The 27431-nt window shown below is 46.8% G+C and overlaps 1 protein-coding gene across 20 annotated transcripts in view; it reads right to left on the minus strand.

Annotated features, from left to right (window-relative positions):
- Positions 1–27431, minus strand: part of GREB1 (growth regulating estrogen receptor binding 1) — a 161887-nt gene that overhangs the window by 73819 nt on the left and 60637 nt on the right. For 15 of the 20 annotated variants that reach the window (XR_013526164.1, XR_013526165.1, XM_078348497.1 and 12 more), the window contains exons 2-4: positions 11616–11792; positions 6361–6477; positions 2322–2498 (exon numbers count right to left, since the gene is read on the minus strand). Coding sequence is in view for 18 of the 20 variants with exons in the window: in XM_078348497.1 (XP_078204623.1) it covers positions 2322–2498; positions 6361–6477; positions 11616–11772 (451 nt within the window). In the remaining 2 variants the exon portion in view is untranslated. Of the gene's footprint in view, positions 1–2321; positions 2499–6360; positions 6478–11615; positions 11793–25062; positions 25197–26923; positions 27404–27431 lie in introns of those variants that run through there. The other 5 variants (XM_078348503.1, XM_078348495.1, XM_078348504.1 and 2 more) reach the window with 3 other exon arrangements.

Consider the following 27431-nt stretch of genomic DNA (forward strand, 5'->3'; position numbering starts at 1 on the left):
ATTCCCCAGCCTACGTTTTATAGATCCCTAAAAAGCACTGAACCTGCCATTGCAGGGCTGGAGGGGACCCCCTTGTCCTGTGCAGCCATCAGACTTAATTGCAGGACACCTAAATGGTGTTAAGCATGCAAGCTGAGAGCATAAAATTATTTTAAAAGAAGAAAGCCTATGGTATTACCAACCAGGCCTCGTTACCCATTTCAGATGGCTTTTGGCAAGCAATTAACAAAGCTCCTACTTCCTCTCCTCGATGAGCTGGTGCTGTTACTGGGCTGGTGGTGAAGGAACTGAAAGATCCTCCTCTCCGAGGGCCAAGAGGCAGAGCCTCCTTGATTTACTACCGAGGCAGTTCATTTACAGTCACACAGTGGAATCCAGACAAATCCTCAGCCACCACCAGATCAAACACTAAGGCGGCCACCCAGCACCGCCTCCCCGGACTCCCTTTCATCCTGGGCGACTGTCATAAGCATTCAGTCTGTCATTGAATCATTCCATCGGCTTCTTTGCCGGAGTGGATTTTCTGGATGATTCTGTTTTAGAGAACTAGTTATAACAAGTCCATGGGCCTGCCTTAAGAGAGTTGGCTAAAAGGTTCTCTCTCCCTCGTCATTGGTGGTGCTGTCCCTCCAGTGGGCATTCACCTGCCCTGTGTCAGAGTTCACACACCTGTGTGTCCCCAGCTCCCTTGTGGCAGGAGCCATTTCGTTTTCTTCTCCCCACGCTCTCCTCTCTCCATCCTTCATCCTTTGCACAGCGCCTCAGACACAGTGTGCTCAGTAACTTCCCACGGGAGTGAGTTTATCCACCCAGCTTTTGGGGCCATATCAAGCGCAAAACTGGAGGCTTCCATGTCTAAACCCATGGAAAATATGTAAGAGATTGTGGGGATTTTAGTCTAGAAGTTTTACCCATAAATTCTCACAATCAAGCTTGCTTCTACATGAAGACTGTTCCTGAGGCTACAGCTGAAGTGGATCATTACCAATCCCGCGTCCTGCCCACATTGCTTCCAAAGAAGATGCCAGGCCAGGTCAGGGGAGCGGACCCACAGTCATGGGATGGGAACAGACTGCCAAAGGGCCAAGCACATGTGGTAATGGCCTCCCCACTTCATGGATGAGGACACAGAAGCCCAGGGGGCTGCACAGGGACCTGTGGCCAGATGCAGGACAGGAACCCACACCTCAGGTGTCCCTAGATTTTGCTCCACAATGGGGGAGCATGCTGTGGGAGGGCCTGGCACACAGTAAGAGCTCAATTACATCATATAAGCAAAGGTAGCCAGGCTTGGCAAGGCCTGGCCTCAGCTCTACACTTAGGGCCTTCGTGGTCCAGTGGTTGTTAGAAAGATCAAAGGCTAGTGGTGCTAATGGCTGGAAGGAAAAGTAGCAGCTCCCCCATACTGACATGTTATGGTCAAGACCACGTGGGACGGTACCAGGTTAAATATGGAGCCAAGAAGACTTGAGTTTGAATCCTGGCTCTGTCCTCTTTACTCCTGCACCCTTGGACAAGTTAACAGATCCAAGCCCACTTGTGAAACTGGGGTAATAAAGACCACCTCTTGGCTGGGCACGGTGGCTCATGCTTGTAATCCCAGCACTTTGGGAGGTCAATGTGGGCAGATTACTTGAGGCCAGGAGTTTGAGACCAGCCTGGCCAATATGGTGAAACCCCACTCTACTAAAAATACAAAAATTAGCCAGGTGTGGTGGTGCACACCTGTAATCTCAGCTATTTGGGAGGCTGAGGGATGAGAATCACTTGAGCCCTGGAGGTGGAGATCACAGTGAGCTCAGATAGTGCCACTGTACTCCAGCCTGGGTGACAGAGCAAGACTCCATCTCAAAATAAATAAACAAACAGATCACATCTTGAGATATGAGTGGTAAACCAAAGGGAAGAAATGATCCAGGGTGCCTGGCAGTCCTTCAGGACAGCAAACTTCTGGAGGCAGGAACACATGTGGCCTCGTTCTCCCCTGCCTCCATCAGCTGTTTCTGAGACTGTCTAGGACAAGGTCTGTGACCCATTCCTGACACAAGTAGGCACTTAGGGAGGTTTGAAGAATAAATGTATGAAAAAGGAATACTAAATGCTGAGCTTTCTACAGAGAGGCGGTCACTCTGTAAATGCATCTCTGTTGCATTCCATTCTACAAAGAGATTGTCTACCAAAAAACATAAACAGAGCTGCAGGCTGCACCTGGGGTCCCAAAGGTGGTCCCTCTGTTGCCACCGCCCCATGCCATGACCTCCCTTGACCCTGCTCTACCTCTGTGCGGAAGGAGCCACAAAGGAGGACAAAGCAGAACTTACCAAGAAGAGCATTGTGGCCGTTGTCATCTGGCAAGAACCTCTTATCAACGGCGCACACCAGGAGATGGTCCGGCAGGCTGGGGGACTTGGCCCCCACGAGGAGAAAGCCCGCAGGTACGTCAATGGGCTCGTTGGAAATGGAGACGAGGCGCAGGTCCTTCCCGGCCTGGCAGAACCCTAGGAGGAGTGGACAGGGCTTACATGCTGCCCAGGGCTTCCAGAAGTGGGGCACAGGGGCCAAGGGAGCAAACATTCTGGGTGTGCTTAACCTCCAAATTAAATCTTGAGAGAGAAAACCGTAATCATACTTGGCTGGGCGTGGTGGCGCACGCCTGTAATCCCATCACTTTGGGAAGCCGAGGAGGGTGGATCACTTGAGGTCAGGAGTTCAAGACCAACCTGGTCAACGTGGTGAAACCCCTGTCTCTACTAAAAATATAAAAATTAGCCAGGCATGGTGGTGCAATCCCAGCTACCTGTGAGGCTGAAGCACAAGAATCGCTTGAACCCAGGAGGCGGAGATGGCAGTGAGCTGAGATTGTGCTGCCTCACTCCAGCCTGGGCAACAAGAGTGAGACTCCATCTCAAAAAAAAAAAAAAAAAACCTATAATCATAGTTACCCACAACACACAGAGCACACATTATTTGTCTATCAGTGTCATCCTGTGATCCACATTAATGTGCAAATGAAGCTTAACAGGAATAAATTTTAAACACATGATGGCAAATTGAAATGTAAACAAGATAAATCCATAAGAAACTGAGGGTCTCCTGATGTTTCTTCCATGCTGCATTTTATGGGGAAGAGAAAGAGGCCAACATGAAAAATCAAAGTGAGAATGTGATGGCATCCGTTTCCTGTAGGGGGTTGTGGGGAGGACTGGCATCCAGGACACAGACTGGGAGCATTGAGACTCTCACATTCCATGCCCTTTGGAACCTTTTGCATTTTAGAGCTTGTAAATATATTTCCCATTCAAATAATAGGTTTCTACACATATCTGGGAGAAAAGGAAAAAGAGAGAATCAGCTGAGATTAAAATGGATAAGGCCTTTCCAGGGTCTTGTCCCAGGTAAGGGCACACCCAGCCCCATCTCCTGGGCTTCCTGTAGCTTTAGCTCCCAACTGAGACCAGAGAGGGAGCCCTGATAAGCCCAGGCCTTCCAGCAGAGCTCTAGAGTACGTCATGAAGACTTTCCTCCTGCGTGTGGGGCTTACCCAATCACCATGCATTTGCTCCATGGTTTCCCATGTGCCCCTGGGGCGGGGGGCAGAAGACAACACATATGGGGCCAAGATGCTGACAGGCATGGGGCCAGCACCACCACAGGCCAGGCACCAGTGAGGCAGGCTCTGCAAAGCTCTCATCACGTGCAGCAAAGTGTGGCCATTCCCATTTTGAAGATATGGAAACCGAGGCTAAGAGAGGTTAAGTGACTTGCTACAAGCTACAGAGAGGTGGACCAGGAGGGGAGGCCAAGTTAACTCCCACGTTTGGGGCTTGATAGGCTTTGGCTGTGCCCCCACCCAAATCTCATCTTAAATTGTAACTCCCACAATCCCCACATATTGTGGGAGGGACCCAGTGGGAGGTAACTGAATCATGGGGGCCGGTCTTTCCCATGCTATTCTAGTGACAGTGACTATGTCTCATGAGATCTGATGGTTTTCAAAAGGGGAGTTTCCCCGCCCAAGCTCTCTTGTCTTGTCTGCTGCCATGTGAGATGTGCCTTTCACCTTCTACCATGATTGTGAGGTCTCCTCACCCATGTGGAACTTAAGTCTAAGAAAGTGGTAAATTCAAAGAAAGTCTTTATCAGCAGTGTGAAAATGGACTAATACAGGGTAGTTCCCTGCACTGGCTTGGGAAAGGGAAGCCAATTCCCTGAGGTCAAGGTCAAGCCCCAGAGGTCCCCTAACTCTCTAACCTTGGTCCCTCCTAGTGCAGTGTGGTCCATGCCTTCTGAAAAGCTGAAGGGATATAGGCCACAAGTAGTCACTGTGGTTACCATATTTATTTGGAAATTCTGTGAAAACTGCTATAATGACTATTGGAGAGTTTACCTCTTAACTTTTTTTTTTTTTAAAGAGACAGGATCTTGCTATGTTGCCCAGGCTGGCCTCAAAGTCTGGGCTCAAGCAATCCTGCTGCCTCAGCCTCCTGGTAGCTGGGACTTGACTTCTTGTGCCACCATGCCTGGCTGAAGAGTTCTCCTCTTACCATTTAATTCAGCGGCCTTTTAAACACGTGGACACTGAGAGTCCTGCCTCACTAGGAGCTGCCATGTTGACTTGCCCTTGCCTGGAACAGCAGCCCAGGCATGGGGTCCCTCCCATGCCAGTCATGATGCTCAGGGTCAAGTCCAGGCCCCAAGACAGGGCAAATGGGCCTTCACACCAAGTCTCCTCACTCCTCCAAGCCTGGCTCTGCCACACCTCAGGCACCTACCTAAATAATCTGCTAGCAATTCCCTCCAACGAGCTGTAATCTCACCCGACTAAGCCTTTGCACATGCTGTTCCCTCTGTCTGAAACTTCCCAGCTTCCTCCAACCCCTCCACAGTCTCCTGGCTAACTCGTATTAATCCCACAAAACCCAAAGGGCTACCTCCTCCAGGAAGCCTTCCCAAAACTCTCTACCTGCATTAGAGCCTCTCCTCTGCTCCATGCAGCCCTGCTTGTCCCCAGCTATGTGCAAACTATCCGCTTCCCTGTAAAGCATCCATCAAGCAGGGAGCTCTCATCCTATTTATCTCCAGATGTTCAGAGCAAAGACTTCAATAATTACTTCAATTACTGCTTAATGTAATAATAACCAGTTCGTTCTCTCAAATAACTAACTATGGACTGAGCACAATGCTTGGACATAGTAGGCATTCCAAAAATATTTATGTAGGGGGTACCACAGCATCACATGTAGACCATTTACAAATAAGGAAACTGAGGCTTAGAGAGATGCAATGATTGGCCCACAGCTATTCAACTATCCACTAAGTAGCATGGCTTCCATGTGCCCAGACCTGTCTGATGCCCAAGCTGATGCCCTCACCACCCACTGGCCTCTCCCCTTGACTGGCATGGCATCAGGACAGATGAACTCACTAGCAAAGAGGTTGTGTGGCTCGTGGGTGGCAGAGTCAGGGGCATGCACCAAACTCCGAGCGCACAGCACAAGCTCTCGGCACAGGACTGAGCTGCCACCCACCCAGCGTCTCCAGCCCTCAGTTTCTCAACAGTGAAACTTTACCATTACTGGCTGCACAGGGACCCTGAGAGTATGTGTACCTGCCTGTTCAACAGTGACATACTGATAAGTAAGAAAGATCACTCCACCCAGGCGAGGTGGCTCACACCTATAATCCCAGCACTTTGGGAGGCCTAGGCTGGTGGATCACCTGAGTTCAGGAGTTTGAGACCGGCCTGGCCAACGTGGCAAAACCCCATCTCTACTAAAAATACAAGAATCCGCCAGGCATGGTGGCAGGTGCCTATAATCCCAGCTACTTGGGAGGCTGAGGCAGGAGAATCACTTGAACTCGGGAGGCAGAGGTTGCAGTGGAGCCAAGGTCACACCACTGCACTCCAGCCTGGGCGACAGAGTGTTTCCGATTCTGTTAAAAAAATAATAAATAAAATAAAATAGGAAGAAAGATTCTCTCTCCTAATCATTTCTGAGTTCAATATGCTGTGCAAAGAGGCCTGAGTAGGGAAAACGTATTCTCGTTTCCAAGCAACCAACACAGAAAAATGAATGTCTGGCTCCCAAGCCACTGGTCAAGTTGAGGCTGTCCAGAGTGGCACAGAGGCCGCCTTAGCATCCCAGAATGGGGTCTTCAGAGCTCCTGGTTCACCAGGGCAGGCTGGGCCAGCACCTGCTGGGGGCTCACGGCACAGCTCACACCTCAGGGCACAGGAAGGGCAGAGAGGACCCCTGCAGCACACAGTCACAGGCCCAGCCACTGGCCCAGCCACTGGCCCAGCCACTGCCTCCAGGCAGCATAGCAGGCACTGCCTGGCCAGGGGCTGGCAGAGCTCACCGTCTGTTGTGCAGCATCCTTCAGGCGGAGGGTGCAGCTGGAAAGGGTTTGGGAGGCTGTTTGGTTCCAGCCCTCCTTCTCCCTCTTCTTCCTCTTCCTCGTCCACTCGGCTACCACCTAGATGCGGGAAGCAGAGAGATAAGCAAGGCAGCCGCCGTCTGGGCTGAGAGCTTCCTCCAGGCCTTTCCTCTGCCTGGATTCTCAGGTTCAACAAGCCCAGAACCTACAGGACTAAGCCAGAATGGGTTCCACTCATCCTTAACAAGCACTCAGCAAGCCTAGCCAGTTCAGAATTAACTTATCCTTACAAACACTCTGGAAGTCGAGTTTTTTCAACCTTCTTCACTGGAGGGAAAAGCTTGTTCAGCTTGGATGACTCAGCCAAGGTCACACTGCACACAGGCCTTGGCCTCATAACTCCAAATTCAGGTTCGCTTCTCTTCCACCTGCTACAGCTGCGCATACACTAAGAGGTTTAATATGTACAGAACTGGTTGACAAGGACCGAGCGCAATGCCTGGACACAATAGCATTCCAAAAACGTTTGTGTAGGGGGTACCACAGTGTCACAGTGTCACATGTAGATCATTTTACAAATGAGGAAACAGAGGCTCAGAGAGATCCAGCGATTTGCCCACAGCTATTCAACTATGTGCTAAGTCACATGGCCTGTATGTGCCCAGACATGTCTGATGCCCAAGCTGATGTTCTCGCCCCTAAACTGCCCTGCTTCGTTTGGGGTAGTATGAACTGCTTTGCACAATACAAGACAGCAGTCAAACTGCACGTTAATTATCCCCAAGGGAAGAACACATGTACATGTTACTGGACACACACACACAGCCATTCTAGAACAGGGTCAGGTATGGTCCAGATGTAGGAAACTTTTTTTAACTGAGACAACATTTCAGAAGGACTGGTCACTGTGGAATGGGTCAGGAGGGTCCAGAACTGGCCATGGATATCCCGCCGCCCCCTCGGCACGCACTCTATCCCTACAAGGAAATGAACGTCTCTCAGCTCCAGCGGGCAGGCTCTCTACCCTCACTCATTCCTGTATTCTGGGCACCCCACAGGGAGGCTAAATATGACTGTGTGTTGGGCAGCCCAGTGGCTCTGGGTCCACAGAGTCACACCTCAGTCACCAAGCACTGCTGGAAAAGGCGGGACCTCAGGCTGTTGAAGTTAGTCCTGCCAACTTCTTGTAAATTACACATTTGGGGTAAAAGTCTCTCTCAAGTTCTCTTTAAATGTCATTTAATAAACAGCATATAGATTTCTTCAGGGAACAGGGTCATTATGAACATCCTTAAACACACTGGGCTAGGATACAGGCATTCTTTGCTTTTTTTTTTTTTGAGATGGAGTTTCCCTCTTGTCACCCGGGCTGGAGTGCAATGGTGCAATCTTAGCTCACTGCAACCTCCATCTTCCGGGTTCAGGCAATTATCCTGCCTCAGCCTCCCGAGTAACTGGGGTTACAGGCACCCACCACCACGTCCAGCTAATTTTTTGTATTTTTAGTAGAGACGGGTTTTCACCATGTTGGCCAGGCTGGTCTCAAACTCTTGACTTCAGGTGATCCGCCTCGGCCTCCCAAAGTGCCGGGATTACAGGTGTGAGCCACCACACCCGGCCTGCTTCGTGTTTGTCTTCTCCTCCAGTGGTAGTTTATTTGCTGTGGTGTCTCGAACTCTCACTTAATTTGGCTCTGACACTGTCCATCTATCCAGTGGCCTAAGTGGCCTCGGTTAACAATGAATTATGTGTAGTAGAAAGAAACTAGACTGGAAATCAGGGAGCTCAGGTTTCAGCACCAGCGTGGCCCACTGCCTATATGGGCGCAGGGACATCACTTAACCTCTCTGTGCGTCTGATCCTGCACCTTTAAAATGAGGTGATTAATCCAGAGGAACCCTAAGGTCACTCGGAGTTGTGATGGTCTATGTGGAAAAACATGGCCCTCAGAGCTGCACGAAATGTTCCAGATGTGATTTAAATGGTAGAACGTACTGGAAACATAGCCTCACGGTGGCTACAATTTCAAAGGGGCTTGTGGGACAAGAGGCAGAAGAAGTTAAACACTTCCAACAGGTGGGAACCATGACTTCGGAAAGGTCAGGGCCAGAAGTGACTCGAGTATTCCCGATCTCTCAGTCTTCCTGGGCTTAGAGGACACTGGTGGTAGGAAGGCTCTGAAGAGGTTACCCGCAGGTGGCGCGGAGGGAGAAACATTCCTGAGCCTGCTTTGAATGCTTTCTTCTTGCCCTTAAATACAGCAGGCGTAGTTTTAGCAGAAAGTGTAGAGAGTCATGCCCAGACCCCAGGCGCCCGCAATGCAGTACAGGTCCCGACGTCAGGAAGCACAGAAGACTGTCGGAAAAATCGACTCTGGTCTCTAAGCCGGACACCAACTATCAGTGAAAAAGGGAGACAAAATCCCAGGAAAACTAAAACCAGCAGCCCCCAAGGCCCGCACGGCTGGAGCTGAGGACACACCTGGGAATGGCTGCATGTGATTCTTCTAAGAACGGGAATTCAGACTCTCAGAAAGCATGAAAGAGGATCGTCAGCCTCAAAAGGCCAAAGAAGAGCTAACATCTATAAGTAAGAAAGCAGGATTAAAGGTCAAAGGTCTCCATCAGATATGCCAGGGGCTGTGACGGAATATCCTCCAGCAGCAGGCTCGAGGGGACATTCCTGCCCAGGAGCAGACTAAACCAGACGTGTTTGGGAAACACGTCTAAACCAGCTGGATTGGGAGCTTAGAATCCTAATAACAAGACACAGAAACTCAGGAGCCCTTTCCTCCATTCCTACAAGGCTACTGCTTTTGATACTGACATGCAAGTATGTTTTCTTTCCATGAGCAGAAACTCTATGGCATTCTAAGTGGGTGGGACTATAGGATTTTACCTGTGTCCTGTTTAATGAACAAATACTTATCCCAAAATGCTGGGGCAGTGTTTGTTTTGTTGATCCTTCTTCTTTAAAAAGAATCAAGAATATATGAAGGGTTTTTCCCCTAGAAGGTGGTAGGTTAAGAGCCCTAATCCAAAGGACAAAGTAATAAGACCCCTGCAAAATTCCCCTCGCAAATGCATAAAATGTCAACAGATCCGGGGTGTTCCGTATACCAGCACCCCAGTCATAAAAACCATCTTTAATGTCATTGTCTGAGGAAGGCCAGCCGTGAGATAAGAAACCCCGACAGACAGATAAAACAAGATATGGCCTGGATAAGCCTGTCTGGCCACGTTTGACTGTGCAGAAAGCAGGGGCTCTAGCGAAGTGCTTGGTTTATGGTAACATTTAGCAAACCAAAAAGAGTCTGTCTCTTCCCACCAGCCCCCCTCAGCCCCCTTGGTTTCCTGTACTAGAAAACCAAACTCTCAGAGGACTTTTCTCTTCTGTTCGTCAGACAAATGGGAAAATCATAGGGCTTGTTCCAGTTTTCTTACCAACAAGCTGGACAAGCCAATGACAGCTGGCAGGGAACCTTTGACCCCAGCACCAGAGGAGTGAAGCTCTAAGCCCCAGAGCTGTCCCTGGACAGTACCACATGTCCATCAGCAGACAACGGCACCCTGAGCTGTCGGAATGTCACGCGTAGCCTCCCAGTTAGAGATGGGCAGAAAGCATCTGTCAAGATCTTTAAACAGGAGGGAAAGCTGATTTGGGACCCTCAAAGGGCTTTCTACTTCTCTCTCCCACTGAGGGCAGCCCCGAGTCTGCTCCACCCCTTGTCTGTCCCCTTTTTATCTCAGAGCTTGGCCAAAGCAGAGTATGCAACAGCTGCTCAGCCACTCAAGCGTCCAGGAGCCAACCTTCCATCTTCCCAAATCACATATTCAATCACTTCACCTCGGGAGGTGAAAACACTTTGCGGATATTAAGGTATCGCTTAAATAAACGTTACCATCAATATCACAATTATTAACCCATCACTAGCCACAAAGCTTTTCAATACTATAGAAGCAGAGGATGACCAGGTAATTCATATTCCACCAAAGTCTTTCAACTGGCCAAAAACAGTCCATCAGATACCCTCCAGCCATTCCTCAGCTCCCCATAAAGTCACAAGCATGTCTCCTATGGCAGAAAACAGCAGTGCCTTTGATGTGAACACCAGAGAATTAGTGGTTTTCCCAATGCATGGTTTTCACCACAGTCTGGTTTCTCTGAGAGACAGGTCCGGTTCTTCCAGGGGTTTAGAAGGGCCATTTGCAAGGTTAATTTTGTGAGGATGTTTTAAATAATGACACAGAAATGCCTCCCTGCTAGAATAAGGAACTAAATCTCACACAAGCTCAGTGCGGGGGCGGGGGTGGGGGCGGGGGCGGGGGTGGGGTGGGGGTGGGGGCAGGGGGTCGGGGTCGGGGGGGGGGGGTGGACCTTGAAGACAAGCAGACAAGCACCTCCTTGTTTTTTTCCAGGTGCAATTCTCTCCAACCCCACCATCCCCTTCCACATACACACTCACGCATGGGGAGACCATCCTAGCACGAGGCCTGGCTCACTGAGTGCTTTCTTCTTTAACTGTAGTTAATTCATTTTCATTTTAAAGCACAGCCCCTTTTCATTTCAATAGCTAAGTGAAGTCTGCGGGTAACTTCAAGTCAAAGACATCAACTTAAAAAAAGAACTTCCATAACAGAGTTATCTCATACTGTGCATCGCTGAGAGATTGCTTCTGACATGAAAACACATGGCTATAAAAAAAAGAATCATTTCATTCTCTGCATAATTAAGTAAACTCTAAGAAGTCAGCGCCATACCCGAAGAGAATTTAATTGCTTATTCTTGGCATATATTAAATTTATAAAGGTCTGCTTTTGGGTTTGAAAAGTTTATAAGAGCTCTCGTACCTATTACTTTGCAAAGATATAGCCACGAAGCACAGGACAAAGAGAAGGAATGTATTGCTGAGGGTCAAAGGCGTGTTAAAATTTGCTTTTCCAAGTGAAAATGTCAAACCTTCTAGTAAGAGTGTAAGTAACAACCGATTGAAAACAATTTGTCCTCTTTCTTTCTCCTACTGATTCAATGAACAATTTCATTTCTTGCAACTTTATGGCTGAAACTTATTTACATTTTAGCCAAAGTAAGAACTTGTGCACAATTTTTTTTCTGATAATTCTTTTCTGCTAGATGCAATGTTTTTTATATAAAGAAAAGAGTTTCACGTTCTGGTGCGAACATTAACTGTGCACAATAAAAGAAATACACAAACAAAAGCACTGTGCGTCTCCTACCTTCTAGCGCCGCAAGTTGCTGCTCAGCTTCCAAGTACAGCTGGGAGAAGATGGGCCTGGGCACCAGGTTGTTGGACCGCAGGGATGCCTCGATGGAATTGTGCAGGACCTCTTCAAAGCGTGTCGTCTTCAGCTGTCCAGCGTAAGAATTTCCCATCTTCAAGAGGATGGAGTCTTCTGTTTAAAATGGCATCTCAGATTCAGTGCAAAAGCCTGACTCCACACAAGGTTAGAAGGTGAAACCGCTGCAACTAGGAAGGGCCGTGTGACCTCCGCTCAGCAGAGAGGAGGAGAGGGCGGCCGTCCTCAGCTGCAGCTACTGCCAGGCAATTACAGGAAGTTATATAAGTAACAGCTTTCTCTAATTTCGCACTCAGCAGAGCCCGACACCTTTTAGCATATTTCACTAGGAGCTGCCTCTTGCCATCCCCACTTTTCCCAGAGATGCGCTCCTGCCCCTGAGAGTTCCCAGACGGATGACGTTTCATTTTCCATGACCTGCTTACAAACGGCCCTTCGACACTCTTGTAAGTGACAGCGACTGAGCAATCTACCACAACCAGTCCCCAGATTTGAGGATTAGAAGAGCCGGCCTCCCCCCAGCCCCACCTTCCCAGAAGATAAGCTAGCAGGTCTCCCATTATTGCCTTTGCTGGTAAAAGGCTGATTAGTCTCATCCTTCCTTTAAAATGTTTTTTAATCTACTAAATGTTTCCGTGATTCAAGTAATACAGAATTACATCTGGAAAACCTGGAAATCACAGTGGAGTGAGAAAACAAAGAAAATCACTGACACTTCTATCCCCCGAGAGATTTATTTTCTGTTCCCCCCAAAATTACAGAGAGCCACTGATTTTTTTTCTATAGCAGCTTGAGATGTAATTCATATACTTTACCACTTAGACAACGCAACGGTTTTTCGCGTATTCAATGTCATGCAACCACCCTACGATCAGTGTTAGAATGCTTTCATCTCCCGGAAAGGAGACCCCAGACCCATCACTCTGCAACCCTCCAACCCCTCCAGCTGGAAGCAACAATTAATTTATTTTCTGTTTCTATAGATTTGCTCATTCCGGACACTTTGTATAAATGGAATCATTCAGTATGAGGTCTTTTGTGACTGGCTTCTATCTAACATTAGCGCAATATTTCTAAGATTCATCTGTGTTTTGAAGGAATCAATACTTGGTTCCCACTGATGTATTTTGTTTTTGTTTTTGTTTTTTGAGACAGAGTTTTGCTGCTGTTACCTAGACGGGAGTGCAATGGCGCGATCTTGGCTCACCGCAACCTCCGCCTTCTGGGTTCAAGCAATTCTCCTGCCTCAGCCTCCTGAGTAGCTGGGACTACAGGTGCACACCATCATCCCCAGCTAATTTTTGTATTTTTAGTAGAGACGGGATTTCACCATGTTGACCAGGATGGTCTCGAACTCTTGACCTCGTGATTCACCCATCTCGGCCTCCCAAAGTGCTGGGATTATAGGTGTGAGCCACCGTGCCCGGCCCCCACTGATGTATTTTGATGTATTGTTTTAGATGTCAGAACTTGTGGGTGGGAAGGGATGGGAGATTGTATTCATATGATTATAATCATTTTATAATACACGTTTTTATTTATTTTTTCCTTGACGTAGGCATTTTGCTCAACCCTCTTGCAAATGTTTTTTGAATAATTTTAATGGCCGTTTCCATCAAGTGAAAATGCTGATATTTGTTCAGACATTTTTCTCTGATCACACATATGATTAAATTTCTATTTTTCGTCCTTCCCAAGAACAGGCATTTAAATGTGTATATGTCTCTGATGTTTTCCATTTATTTTCTATTTCATTACAATTAGCTATTTTTCTGTTTTATTTCCTTTTGCTTTAATTTGTGCTTTTTCTAAACTTTTCAAAATCGTTACTTTATTATCATCTTTATTTTTCACCTTCATTAACAACGAAGACATTCGAGGCTATACATTATCCTCTGGGCACCTTTTTGGCTATGGTACAAGGTTTAGTATGAAGTGTTCTCTTTTTCATTTCTTTCTAGACAGTTTATAACTTCCCTCTGATTCCCTCTTTGCTCCATTAATTATACAGGAGTGTGTGTTTAGTAAATAGTCAAGACAGTAGCTGGGGGGAGGAGAGTTCAGTTTCATATTATTTACCAGTTTTTAAAAGATTATAATCAAGACTGTGGTCTTTAGAAACTCTACTTTTGAAAACTTGTTAAGGGTTTCTTTTTGCCATAGTCCTGCTGGAGTTTTACAGATATGAGAAAAGACATTCGTCAACTCTTCAAGAAATGAAAGGAAATCGATCAGATTATTCAACTGTTCTATATCTTTGTTTGTCTCTTGTCTAACATCCTGTTCATCTTTAGAGCATTCAACTTACAAAATGGCACATCGCACCGGCACTGAAATGACCACAAAATGGCAGTTTCCTGCCTTCATCTACAATGACTGCACACATGTCGGTTATGTGACTGGCTTCACCAGCCAGGCGAGATCTCCCACCCACTCCAACTCAGAACATATGTAATAAATTCCCCTGGTCCTTATTCTGTTGGTGGCAGAGTAGCTACAAGATGTCATCCTTGGTGCCCTGCAAGAGCTGTTTTCCCTCTGGAAGGTCTAATAACTGGTATAGTCACGTTGATTTCCTGCCCCTATTGTAAGGAAGATTCAGCCTTTCCTCTTCCAACTAAAAGTAAATGGAAAGCGTTAACCACTTCCTGCTTGTGGCAATAACTCCTGACCACAGGGCCCCTTCGTCAGCCTCTGCTTATAGCCTGGGGAAATGAGCTAGGGGAGGATTGCTTGGGGAATTAGCCCCAACAAAAAGAAAGTGTTCCTGAAAGAGAGGTCAGACGCTGGGGGAGTAGCCTAACAGGAGAGAGAACAGAAGAGGCTGCAGGGTCCTCTTGTCTGCTTTTTTGACTGTGGGGTTGCCAGCCGCCTCTGGGGACACCTGCATTATTCTCAACTCAGGGTGGTGTGTTTAAAGCTGCCGCCAACTAATAACACCCCAAATGCCTTCTATTTCCACAGCATCTTTGTCTACAGAGCTTAAGGCACACAGGAAGCAGCTTTAAGTCAGACTCGTTTTACATGGAGCCCCTGCAGAATCACATCCTCTGATGGAAAGAACTCATTGGGGCATCCAGACCATCCCTGCCCAAGGTCCTGTTCAGCTCACCTGACAGCTGATTGGCACCTGGAAGATGCCAGCAGCGAAGGGACATCTAGGCCTGATGTGGACAGGGCAATACAGGGGAAGGAGGAAAAGTAATATTCACTGTCCAGACACTGCATGCAAGGTGCCGGGCACGTTCATGCTTCACACACATGGCAGCCATGGGAGAGGAATGATGAAGCCCATTTTATAAATGATACATTTGAATCTAGAGATGCATAGTCTGCAGAAATGCTTGCTGAAAAAAAAGTAGAATGAAGGAAAGATGGAGAAAGAGAGAAGTTAAAAAAAAAAACAACAACAACAATAACATGGCATAGCAAAGTGGGGTTTTCGTTTGTTTTTTTAAACAGGATCTCACTTTGTTGCCCAGGCTGGAGTGAGTGCAGTGGCATGATCTCGGCTCTGCAACCTCTGATCCTCCCGCCTCAGCCTCCCAAGTAGCTGGCACCACAGACACATGCCATCACCTCCAGCTAATTTTCACATTCCTTGTAGAGACAGGGTTTCGCTGTGTTGCCCAGGCTGTTCTCAAACTCCTGGGCACAAGCACTGGGACCACAGACGTGAGTGAGCCATCATACCGGGTCAGTAAAGTTTTCCCGCTCACAAAATTAAAACGTTATAGCGCTAGCAAACATCAGAGTTTTAATGTCTAAGCAAAGAGTGAAAGAGAAAATGCCACTCCCTATCTAATGACGAGTTTACATCACAACAATAAGTATATGCCACTAAAGAAGCATGCGGAGTCATTACAACAGTATTAAAAGCCGCAGCTCTGTTATTCCATTGTGACCATAACCTGAATGTGTGGGGACTCCCTAGATAGCATGGCAGTGCTCTACCTCACAGACAGGCCCTGACTGCTGGGTGAGGAAGGTTCGGGCCAGACCAGGCCTGCCATGGAGGCACATCTGGAGTTCTTTAACACACTGGGATCCTGCATTTGACCAGTGAAGACCTAAAGACACAGACAGAGAAGAGTCTAGTTCAGGGTCAAACACTAAAGCTTCAGTTCTTCCAGATGCCACATGGGGTGAAGACAACACCTACAAAAGCCCTCCTTGGGCTGGTCCTTCTTTCCCTGGCCTGGCCCTCAGCACTCGCTCTCTGTCCATGGTCTTTGCTAGACCCCTGCTGCAGTTACACGAGTCCGCAAACTGCCTGTGGGATTTCTTCCATACCCGAACACATCACACCCGCTGCCCGCATTCCAAGGCCTGGACCAGTATCTCAAGGCTGGTGTGTGATGCTCTGAACACACCAGAAACTGCAGCAGTGCCCATCAGGGCAGTGATGATGGTCGAACCACAGCCTTTACCTTAATGCACCAAAGCCTGGCTGTACTAGTCTGTAAAGAGAATACACAACCCCACACAATGATTTAATCACTAGGCCTTTGTGTTCTTATCTGTAAAATGGGCACTTAGAAAAACTGATTGCTCATTATGGAGAGTAAGAGAGACAGGGTGTAGTCAGTACATGACCGTTAATTTCTAATTAAATCTGATATTCACAGGAAAAGAATTTCAGATGATAAATGACGAGTGACAAAAAGGTACTATTGTCCATAAGTGCTACAACTTAAAGTGGGAAAAATCAGTGAGAATTTGGGTTGTCAATGAGGCTGGTCCTGGAAGCAGGGCAGCAGGGATGAGTAGAATATTTTCGGGAAAAAATCAGAACAGCATTTGAGAAATGGGCAGGGAAGTGCAAAGGCATGAAAACTCCAAGGAAGCAGACACACTCTACAAAAAGAAACAAGTGGCCAGGTGCAGTGGCTCATGCCTGTAATCCTGGCACTTTGAGAGGCTGGGGCAGGTAGATCATGAGGTCATGAGTTCGAGACAAGCCTAACCAACATGGTGAAACCCCGTCTCTACTAAAAATATAGAAATTAGGTGGGCGTGGTGGTACACGCCTGTAATCCCAACTACTCAGGAGGATGAGGCAGGAGAATTGCTTGAACCCAGGAGGTGGAGGTTGCAGTGAGCCGGCATCATGCCACTGCACTCCAGCCTGGGTGACAGTGTGACTCCATCTCAAAAAAAAAAAGGAATCATCTGCCTAAGAGTAAATTGTTTACAAGATGACATAGTGATAGAATGACAAAAACAAACTCAGGGCAAAAACTAGACACTGTATAGGCAGCAGACACTCCCTGGAGCCACAGAACAAGGAACTGATGATAATATAAGTAATGTTTTTGGCAGGTCAATCAAACAGAAATGACTGGGATAAAATTGGAGGGAAGACCTCCAGGCAGAAGGCCGGGAGAACACTCTTTCAATAGGACCTCTGATATCTGTTTATCTTTAAGAGGGAAGCACAAAAAGTTGCTTGGAAACTCAGTACATGGAGATGCAACTGGTTGCCTGGTGGGCTTCATGGGAGGTGATCAGATGTGGGTTTGTTTCACCAAATCAACCTCGAACATAGCTCCATGTCAGCTCAAATCCCAGAACCAGTACCTAACTTCCACTGGCCCTTCTGAATCCAGATGCACCCATGGGCTTGACCAGATGAAGCCAACTGACCCAGGTCAGTCTGAAGTGGCAATGGTGAGCTATCTCAACATGCGATGGCTGGGCCATGGACCTGAGCTATTCTCTTCCCATGGCACTGCTAAATTTAACTGTGACCTTTAGAGGACTCGGGGAGAATGAGAATTTTTAGGTTGAGTTAAAGTTCCATCAGAGTAAGTGCAGGGCAGAAGCTTCGAGGAAGATGAGGAACTATTAGAGGCAGGAACAAAGAGAGGAGGCTTCTGGTGAAATGAGACTAACGGAGAACAGGCGCCATCTCTAGTCCCTTCAAACCTCACTAAAAGGACAGTGAAGGAATGTGCAGGTATAAACACACAAAGACAAAGAAACAGGAGAGAAAATCACAGCAGACAAGATTCAAAGCAGAGGAGAAGAAGGGCTAGACTTGGAAAGAGTCAGAACTAAAGCCCAGTCCTGAATTGGGTAAGGCATCCTGAGAAGCAAACCAATTCAAATGGACAGAACCCAGAGAAGGCTTAGGAATTCCAGGCAACAAGGTGAAAAGTAGGGCTGAAGAACAGGGGGAACTCCCTCTCCCTTCCCAGGCATCCCCTTCTCCTTCTCTGCAGAAGTCTGGAAGTGTACTCAGGACAAATTAAACCAAAGAGAATCTGGACCCTTGGACATAGAGCTGGCAACAAGTATGAGATGCAGGGGTGAAAACAGGGGAACTGACTCAAATGATGCAATGTCCCTTCTCTCATTCCTTTTCTCCCATTTGGCTCCCCTAAAATGCTATCAGGCTTAAGGAGGGACAGATATTCAAAACTGGGGGTACTCTCAATATAACAGATTCATATCTAATCATCTGTGAGGCCCAGCAGTCAACCAGCAACATTTTTTTTTTTTTTTTTTTGAGACAGAGTTTCATTCTTGTTTCCCAGACTGGAGTGCAATGGCATGATCTCGGCTCACTACAACCTTTGCCTGCCAGGTTTAAGTGATTCTCTTGCCTTATTCCCCGAATAGCTGGGATTACAGGTACCTGCCACCTTGCCTGGCTAATTTTTGTATTTTATTGGAGATGGGGTTTCACCACGTTGTCCAGGCTGGTCTCGAACTCCTGACCTCAGGTGATCCACCTGCCTCAGCCTCCAAAAGTGTTGGGATTACAGGCATGAGCCACCGCACGTGGCCAACCAGCAACTTTCTTTGCTTAACTTAAAAATAGGGAGACATCCAAAGATCATCAGCATCACAAGGCTTTTGAGAAAATCCTTAAATATAAAAGATAGACATTATTTTGCAGTAAAATAAACAAACAAACAAAAAGGTAGACATTAAAAGAAACAAAGAGACAAAAGAGAGGCAACAAAAACCACAAAGAAAACACATCTGCCACAACTAATATCTTCAGAAGGATAGCGTATCCACAAAACAAGAACAGAATGCTATAAAAAGTAAACATGCGGAAAACAAGAAATTCTTAAAAACTGTTTAAATGATAACAGAAATTTAAACTTCAGTAGAAGGGCCACAAGGCAAAGTTGAAGAATGGAAAGAATGGAAAAAAATAGAAAATTGAAATACTTTTGTGTTGCATACCAGGACAATTATAGTACTAAACTGAAATGTTTTTGGTAGTTTTCAATGTCATTTTCCTACCATGTTATTTCCAAAACAAGAGAAAAATAGCTACTCTTGGCCACACTGAAGGCTACTCTGAAACGTTTCATTAATGTGGCTCCTATTTATACATTTAATCATTCTCTTTTTTTCATCTTAAAGTAAGAAAAGTAAGATGTTAGCTAGGAAAGGACTTAACAGATACTGAACACCCACAAAGAGAAAACATTTTAATGTTTCCTTTTAATGTCTTTATTCTATTAGAAAATAAACTCTTTGGGAGTTCATAGGGGGAAAAAGACAACTGGAAGATCAATCCATGAGGCTCAGAAGGAGTTCTAGAAGAATAAAAAAAGAGAAAGGAGAAAATGATATTCCCAAAGAATATTTTTCAGAGCTGAAAAACATATATTTCCAGATTTAAAGGACCCATCAAGAGCCAAGCACAACAAATGAAAAGGGTATACATGAAGGCATCTTCCATGAAATTTTAGAACACTGGAGATAAACAGAGGTAAAGAAGCAACAGGTCACATTCAGGAGCTTAAAAAAATCAGGATGACTTTGGATTTCTCAGCAGCAATACTGGACACTAGGAAATAATGAAATAATGCCCTGAAATTTTTGAGAGAAAATTATTTCCTACCTAGAATTCTATACCCAACCAAAATAATAAAGTGAGAGTAGAGGAAAACCATTTTCAGAAATGCAAAATTTCAGAACAATTTATCTCCCAAGTTCACTTTCTCAAGAAGCTACTCGGGAGTGGCGTAAATTAAGTTTTATGAAGCCAGAGGGCCAGGACCGGGGATCCAACAGAGGAGAGAAGGAGAGGGGACCTCATGAGGTGATGATGAGGACAGCTAAACGAGCCACACTGGAACAGGGACAGATGGCTCCAGGAAGGAGGTCTCCAAGAAGAAAACAGGGTAACAGATTTCATTATCCAGTGTGTTCAATTATATTGAAAGGAGTTTTCAAGTTCTATCAGAATATGGGGATGTATTATTGACAGGTTCATAAAAATTTACACCAAAAAAGAGAATTAGTAGCTGCAGGAAAAATAAGATGTACAATGACTGAAATTTTAGTTACGTGCACTATAAGTCTATGGTGAGTGCTGGTTCAACCAAAGTTTTGATGCAACTATTTTGGAAGAATGAGAAAGGGAAGGGCAGATGTATGTGTATGTATCTGGATATGTGCACGTGTGTGCACATGCCTTTAGGTATATGCATGTGTGTGCATATGTCTGGGCGTGTGCATGTGTGTGTATATGTGTTTAGGTATATGCACATGTGTGTACACGTCTGGCTGTGTGCATGTGAGAATGTGTGTTTTTTTTGTTTTTGGAGACAGGGTCTTGCTTGTTGTCCAGCTGTAGAGCAGTGGTGCAGTCAGAACTCACTGTAGCCTCAAACTCCTAGGCTCAAGCAATCCTCCCACCTCAGCCTCCTGAGTAGCTGGGACTACAGGAACATGCCACCATATCCAGATAACTTTTTTTTTTTTTTTTTTGTAAAGACGGGGGTCTTGCTAGATTGCCCAGGCTGGTCTCAAACTCCTGGGCTCCAGCAATTCTACTGTCTCAGCCTCCCAAAGCACTTAGATTACAGGAGTGAGCCACTGTACCTGGCTAAGAGTATGTTTTTGAGCTAGAAGGAAAGAAGTAGAAATAAGAAAGCTAAATTCTCATATTCCACAGTAAGAATGAAAAGATGGCCTTGACACAAACAGGAAATTGCAATGCCAGTTGTTATTTGCAAATAAAGAGGTAAGTCCAGAGGGAAAAAAAGTAAAGAATTTAGAAATGGTTGCCTCTAGGAAGCAGGAACTGGGGTAGAAATAGGTTTTTCATTTTCATTTTTCATTTTAACTTTTTATATGTATTATATCAATACATATAAATATGCACAGATTTATATGTATTGAAAAAGGATGGACACATTTTAAAAAATAAATGAAAGGCAGGCAAGAATAGAATACAGACATTACAAGGAATCTCAGTAGAAGAGCAACTGAGGATCATGGTTGCCTGCAGACCAGTATCAAAGGAAGGACACCTGTGAAGAATTATCCCATTTAATCCTGGCAACAGCCCTGTCTGAAAGTTACTTCTCTCCCCACTTTTATCCTATATGAAGAAACTAAGAAAGTAAGACTTGGAAAGCTTGGACCTGTCTGAAGACACACAGCTAATGCCTGGTCTGGAAATGAAAGCCAGTCTCCAAAGAATCTCTTCCATGAAAAGTAATGTTAAGAAATTTAAACTAGCACCTGGAATCCCAATGCTCTGAGAGGCCGAAACAGGCAGATCATTTAAGGTGAGGAGTTCAACACCAGCCTGGCCAACATGGTGAAACCCCATCTCTACTAAAAATACAAAAAAACAGCCAGGCGTGGTGGCATGCCTGTAATCCTAGCTACACCTGAGGCTGAGGTAGGCGACTCATTTGAGCCTGGGAGGCAGAGGTTGCAGTGAGCCAAGATACAGCCATTGCTCTCCAGCCTGGGTGACAGAGTGAGAAGCTGTTTCAAAAAAAAGTTTCAACTAGCAGAATGTAAAATTCTCAGACATCCACATTTTCAGAGTTATAAATCTGTATTATCATTACCTTCTGGTGCCTCTTCTAGTAGTGGCAAGACACTTCCTGATTTTATAGAAAGTTAAGGTATATTTCTAAAGTTCTAAAGGACAGCACTGGAGACCCAGCCTAAAAAGGCCAAGCCTGCATTCACCTGACAAGTGAGACGTCCTCCTGGGCAGAGCAGGGTCTTCATTATCCTGGGAGCCAAGGAAGTCCTGCAATTATTTCCGGAATGGGTTCTGCCTATCCCTCCAGAAGCACATGAGAAAGCTCGCAAGGCTTCTGTGTTACAGCACTGTATCCCAAGCAAGCGCATAAAAATATCAGAACCTCAGTGTATATACAAGTTATCCATTCATTCAATTAGTTATGTATTTTATAATGCAAATAATATATACTGTGGTCCATGCATTCATAAACCACATATAAGCATATAAAAGCATGTGGTCCATGTTCTTAGAAATCTGTAAGGACATATGTTATATACATATATATTATGTAGGTGTGATTAATTTATTGGAAGAGGGAGTATGAATGGAAGAATAAGAAAACCAGTATTTCTTTCCTATGTACTGTGTTCCAGGAAATTTTCTTCCAACAGCCCAATGACAAAAGTATTACCGTCTCGGTTTTGCAGAGGAAGGGACGGGGCATGGGATATAAAAGTGTTCTTTGTCTTCATATCTTTATTATTTTCTCTAGGAACACAAACCCCAAACATTTCAAGTAATAATCAATAGCCGCTATCTGTCAGGTCCACTTTGTGCAGAGATTTTTCTTGTTTTCCATTTGTAATTTTACCTCATCTTCAGCACAGTCCTAAAACTCAGGTAACATGGTTCTCATTTTATACATTAGGAAACTGAGGCTGGGTGACATTCAAGTGACTTGTCCAAGGTCACACATTTGGAACAATTTTAGAATGTCCAATGATGGCCCTCAGTATGCTTCATTGAAAGCAAAGATTCATTGAAAAGATTAATCCCTTTTCCTTCAGAAAAGAATGCATTTTTTTAAAGCTGCTTTTTTAAAGTGGTGTTCACTTGTCCAGCCGTGCTCAAACTGTCGGGTTACAAAAAGGATTGCCTTGGGTTGTTCTGTGATAGTGCTCTACCAAAAGGGACGCTGCCTCGACAAGAGAATAAACACTCGGCCTCATCTAAAAAGACATATTTCTAGCCAGACAAATCCGAGAGCATTCTAAGAATGTGGCCTCCTCCGTCCCCTGCGCAGAGGTGAGCAGGCAGGCGGGGGGCGGGCAGGTGGAGGGGAGGACAGACAGGCGGTCAGCGTTTGTTCCTCCACCTGCACCCTCAGCACCCGTGGGCCCTTCCCTGGGGATGACAGCAGGAGCCTCTGGCTCCTGCCGATTCCAAGAAAAACATTCTTGCCCTAGCCTCTCCTTAGAGTGACCCCTCCCCTCCTCTTCCCTCCTTAGAACAGAACATCCAAAGGTTGGACCACAGGTAAAAAATGTATTTTTCTTAAAAGGCTCTCAGACGAGAAGGGTAAGGCATCCAACCAAAATCAGGGTCCACATGATCTCCCTGCTCCTCTCTGAGGTCCCTTCACTCCACCTTTCACCAGCCAAGCAATGAGGCACCTCTGTCTAAATGCAGCCTCCATCTGTCAACAGCAGTGCTGAGTCCCGGAACGGGCTGGGGCTCACTTCCTAAGATAGCACCCAGCTCTGGGTGCTCCTAGGTGCTGCACACTCGTCATTTTGCTCAGAAAAATAAAGCCATGTATGTTGGCTTGTACATTAGACATTTTAAAACTGTTCCAAATGTGTGACCTTGGACAAGTCACTTGAATGTCACCCAGCCTCAGTTTCCGAATGTGTAAAATGAGAACCATGTTACCCGAGTTTCACAGCCTCCCTGTGCTGCGTACTCCTCAGACCCAGCTCCTCCCCACTCCCCAGCCCATTCACACATAGGCATCAACACCCATTTCTTCACACCACCCAGCAGCACACATCAGGGGTTCAAACCCTCCGTATGTACATGGCCACTGAGGCCCACGAGGTGCCGAGAACACAATGTTCTTCAGGTCCCAGTTGCAACATCCAGTTAGATCAAAACCAGCAGGACTCAGAGAGGGCCTAGCAGGTCGCTTCAAGTCATAAGATTATAACTCTCATTATCATTGGACTTCATCAACATCAAAAATTTCTCAAACGTGGGCTTTGCAAAGTGTTCATAATCTGTCTGCTGTAGTGGTAAAAGCATGCACTTTTCAACACCACCACCAGGGGCTTGATTCATGGTTATGCTGCTTTCAAGCTGTGTGACTTTGGGCAAGTTACCTATCCTCTCTGAATCTCCATTTCCTCTTTTATAAAATGGAGCTACTAAGAACCACCTACAGGGCTGTAGTGAGGGCTAAATTAACATGAAGGGCAGTTGGCATAAAATAGATGTTAACAGGACGGGCGTGGTGGCTCACCCCTGTAATCCCAGCACTTTGGGAGGCCGAGGTGGGTGGATCACGAGGTCAAGAGACCGAGACCATCCTGGTCAACATGGTGAAACCCCGTCTCTACTAAAAATACAAAAAATTAGCTGGGCATGGTGGCGCGTGCCTGTAATCCCAGCTACTCAGGAGGCTGAGGCAGGAGAATTGCCTGAACCCAGGAGGCGGAGGTTCCGGTGAGCCGAGATCGCGCCATTGCACTCCAGCCTGGGTAACAAGAGCAAAACTCCGTCTCGAAAAAAAAAAAAATAGATGTTAATAAGTTCCAGTTTTCTCTCTAAAATTGGAATTAACTGCCCACTGAAGAAATCGGCTGAGGTCCTGTCTGAAAGCATTTGGATTAGAATTGAAAGCCCCAGGTGCACCAAACAAACAGGGGCCAGAGGCGAGCTTTCCCTCTGGCTATGGAAGTACAGGATGTGCACCTCCGCTCTTTATTGGTGGACGTACCACTGCTCCTTAGCCGCGTCTGTTCCCTCTTTGGTTTACATTTAAGCCAAAATCAACTGCTCCCTCTCCTGTCCTCCCCACGCCCCAGCACTTCGCTCCCACCCTACCTTCACTGGGCTCTAATTCCAATGATTTTAATTCTCATTTCTAAATGTTAACCAGAGACTTAAGTCTTAATCTTGGCTTCATTTTATTCACTGTCACAGAACAGTTTCCCGAATGGAATTAATTAAACTTCTGGCTTCCTCAGGAGGACGCCTACTGAAATGCGACTCTGAGTAGATGTTACATCATTTGGTCTCTTATCCCCACTTCTGCTAGCTTCCCAACCAAACTTCGACAGCAGGGACTATTCCAGTCACCTCTTTACTTCCCATGGTGCCCGGGACACTGCAGGTCCCCAGAAAACCACCCCTAAAAAGGAGCTTAGAAGAGGAAGACCATGTGTTTCAGGTTACAGCGAGGACTGTAAAGAAACAGACCTGGGGTCTTGTCTGAAAGCATTCGCATTAGAATTTAAAGCCCAGGTGCACCAAATAAACCCATCTGAGGCTTTAATTGAGGCCCCCGGGATGCCCCCTGTTAGAATTCTAGAAGACGAATTAGCTTACTCCCGCTGCCCCGGGTGTTACCTGAACTCACTTCGTTGTTTTCTGCTCCAGACAAAGCCAGAAGGGCCAGAGGAGAGCTTTTCCTATGAGCATCAAAGGACAAGATGTGCGTCTGTTCTTCCTTGGTGAGCACACTGCCACCCCGCCGCTCTGCCGCTCCTGTCTGTTCCCTCTCAGTTTATATTTAAGCCAAAATCGACTGCTCCTCCTTCTGCCCTCCCCCCGCTCCAGCCCTTTGCTCTTACTGTACCTTCACTGGGCTCTGGGTTTGTTCTCCCTGAGGCCACAGACAGTGTGTCAGTGTCTAGTCTCCTCTGGGGACTGGGTTGCTAAATGCAGCGAGGAAGTTCACCCATCTCGCCTCTTCCCCTTATTCCTCCCAGAGCCCAGAACAGCTTCTTACAGGAGAGCGGATCTGTAAGGGAGGGGCCGTTGACTCTGCCAGTGATCCTAGGCTGCTGAGATCCTGGCTCCACCACCACCCAGGCCACCCCCAGATCCAAGAGCACATGCAGCTGGGGCCTTCGGGGTCTCGGGACTGAAGGACAGAGAGCCAGGTCTGCCCCAAGCCACACATTGACAGCTTCTGGTCTGCTCTATGCCTGTCCTGTGAGAAGCAAAGAACTTTCCTCTTCTGGAATCCTGATTTTGCCTTAAACAAAGGTAAATGCTCACATAACCTAAATTAGATCTCTGGCAGAAATATTTAATTCCCACTTGGAGCTAAGGGTGAAACTGATATAGACACAGCTCCTGTCCTGAAGAAGCTCACAGAGACACAGGAAGTGCAGGTCAGCAGGTAACAATGCGAAGTAGAAGAGATGCAGGCAAGAAGGCCTGGAGGGAAACACAGAAGGGAATGGAAAATTCTGCCAGGCCAGTCTCAGCGGGCCTCATGGAAGGCTCAGTCGCCAAAGATGATTACAGGCTTGCTGGCTGAAAAGAAGGGGCATTCCAGGCAGAAGGTATACAAGGCACCGGCTTGACCCAGGGCTTAGACACCTATTGTGTGCCTGGGTAACACAGGTCCTTGCAGCATCATGTGTACGCAGGGACAGCGGGTAGGAGGGCAACGAGGGGCCCGCTCAGCCTAAACCCTGCTAAGGTGTTTTAAATTAACCCTGTCAGCCCACCAAAGGAGTTAAGCAGGGCTGATGAGGCTGTGTTTGAGAAATTCCTTCGGCTTCCAAAGAAGGCTTCTAGGAGGATACTGCAATAGACCGGGACTCAAAGAGGATTGAAGCCTGCATCTGTGCAGGGCGAGCAGCAGGAGGAGCCTGGCTGACCTCAGGTTTTGGAAAGAGGCGGAGGCGTGGTGATCTGGCTGTAATCGAGAAGAGTAGCGTATGGGGGTCTGAAGAGAGAGCTGCGAGGTCAGGACGCAAAGCGTTCGGCTCCTCATGGCCTCCCCTCGCTTGCCATCCACTCACTCGCGGACGCCCACAGAGCCCGCCTGTGCACAAAGCCGCACGTGGTGTGACACCTTCTCCTCCAGAAGGAATTGTGGCAGTGAAGGGAGAGCCATGCTCTGGAGTGAGGTCTACAAGAGCGAAACCCCAACCCTGGCTTCCTGCCCGGCCTCCCTTTCCCTTCCCTTTTTGCCTCGCTGCCTCCATTCTGAATCACATCCAAAACACACCATGAGCCCTCCAATTTGGGGTTCCATCTCCTTCAGGGAGATGGCCTTCTCCTAGAATCCTGACAACCTGGCCCTTCAGGGCCACTACCCTGGCCAGCCACAGGGCATGACCCCACCCCAATCTCACCAGAACACCCCAAATTCCAGACACCACTGACCCATGCTCCCTCCTCTTCCAACTTCCTGACAACCAAATTCTAACTGGAAGAACTCCCCCGTCAACACACAAGTATGGCGACTTACTTCCGGTGAGTCCAAAGTTGAGAAGACAACACTAGAAGAAAGCAATACCCTCAGGACTGCGTTCTCAAGCTGTCTCATTTCCAAAGCCCTGGGAGAATGGGAATGGTGGGCAATCGTCAGCCCCCAATATATGACATGGCAATAAACGCATTGAGACCGCAGGAAGGTATCCTATAAACTCTTTGACGGTCCTCCTGGCAGGAAACAAGGCATCATTCTCATGTAGATTTCTCCGATTTTCCCAAGAGGAACTCATAAACTCCACAGGTGTCACTCACTGAAGGGAGACGAGCCAGGCCGACTGGTGTCTAATCTGCTTGTCTTTCCAACTCAGACTGCCTGGCCCACAGCCACAGCCCAGCCTCGAGCTGCTCTCACATCTGTGCACAGAATGTCAGAGAGTGTTTCTTTGGAGAACATCTTGAAGTGCTCTCAAATACAACTACAAAGCCATCATGTCCCCTCCAATTGCAGTAAGAACTAGAATGGAAGAGAAGGACCTTCAGAA

The sequence above is a fragment of the Callithrix jacchus genome, chromosome 14 (assembly GCF_049354715.1).
Source record: "Callithrix jacchus isolate 240 chromosome 14, calJac240_pri, whole genome shotgun sequence".
Taxonomy (NCBI): Eukaryota; Metazoa; Chordata; class Mammalia; order Primates; family Cebidae; genus Callithrix; species Callithrix jacchus.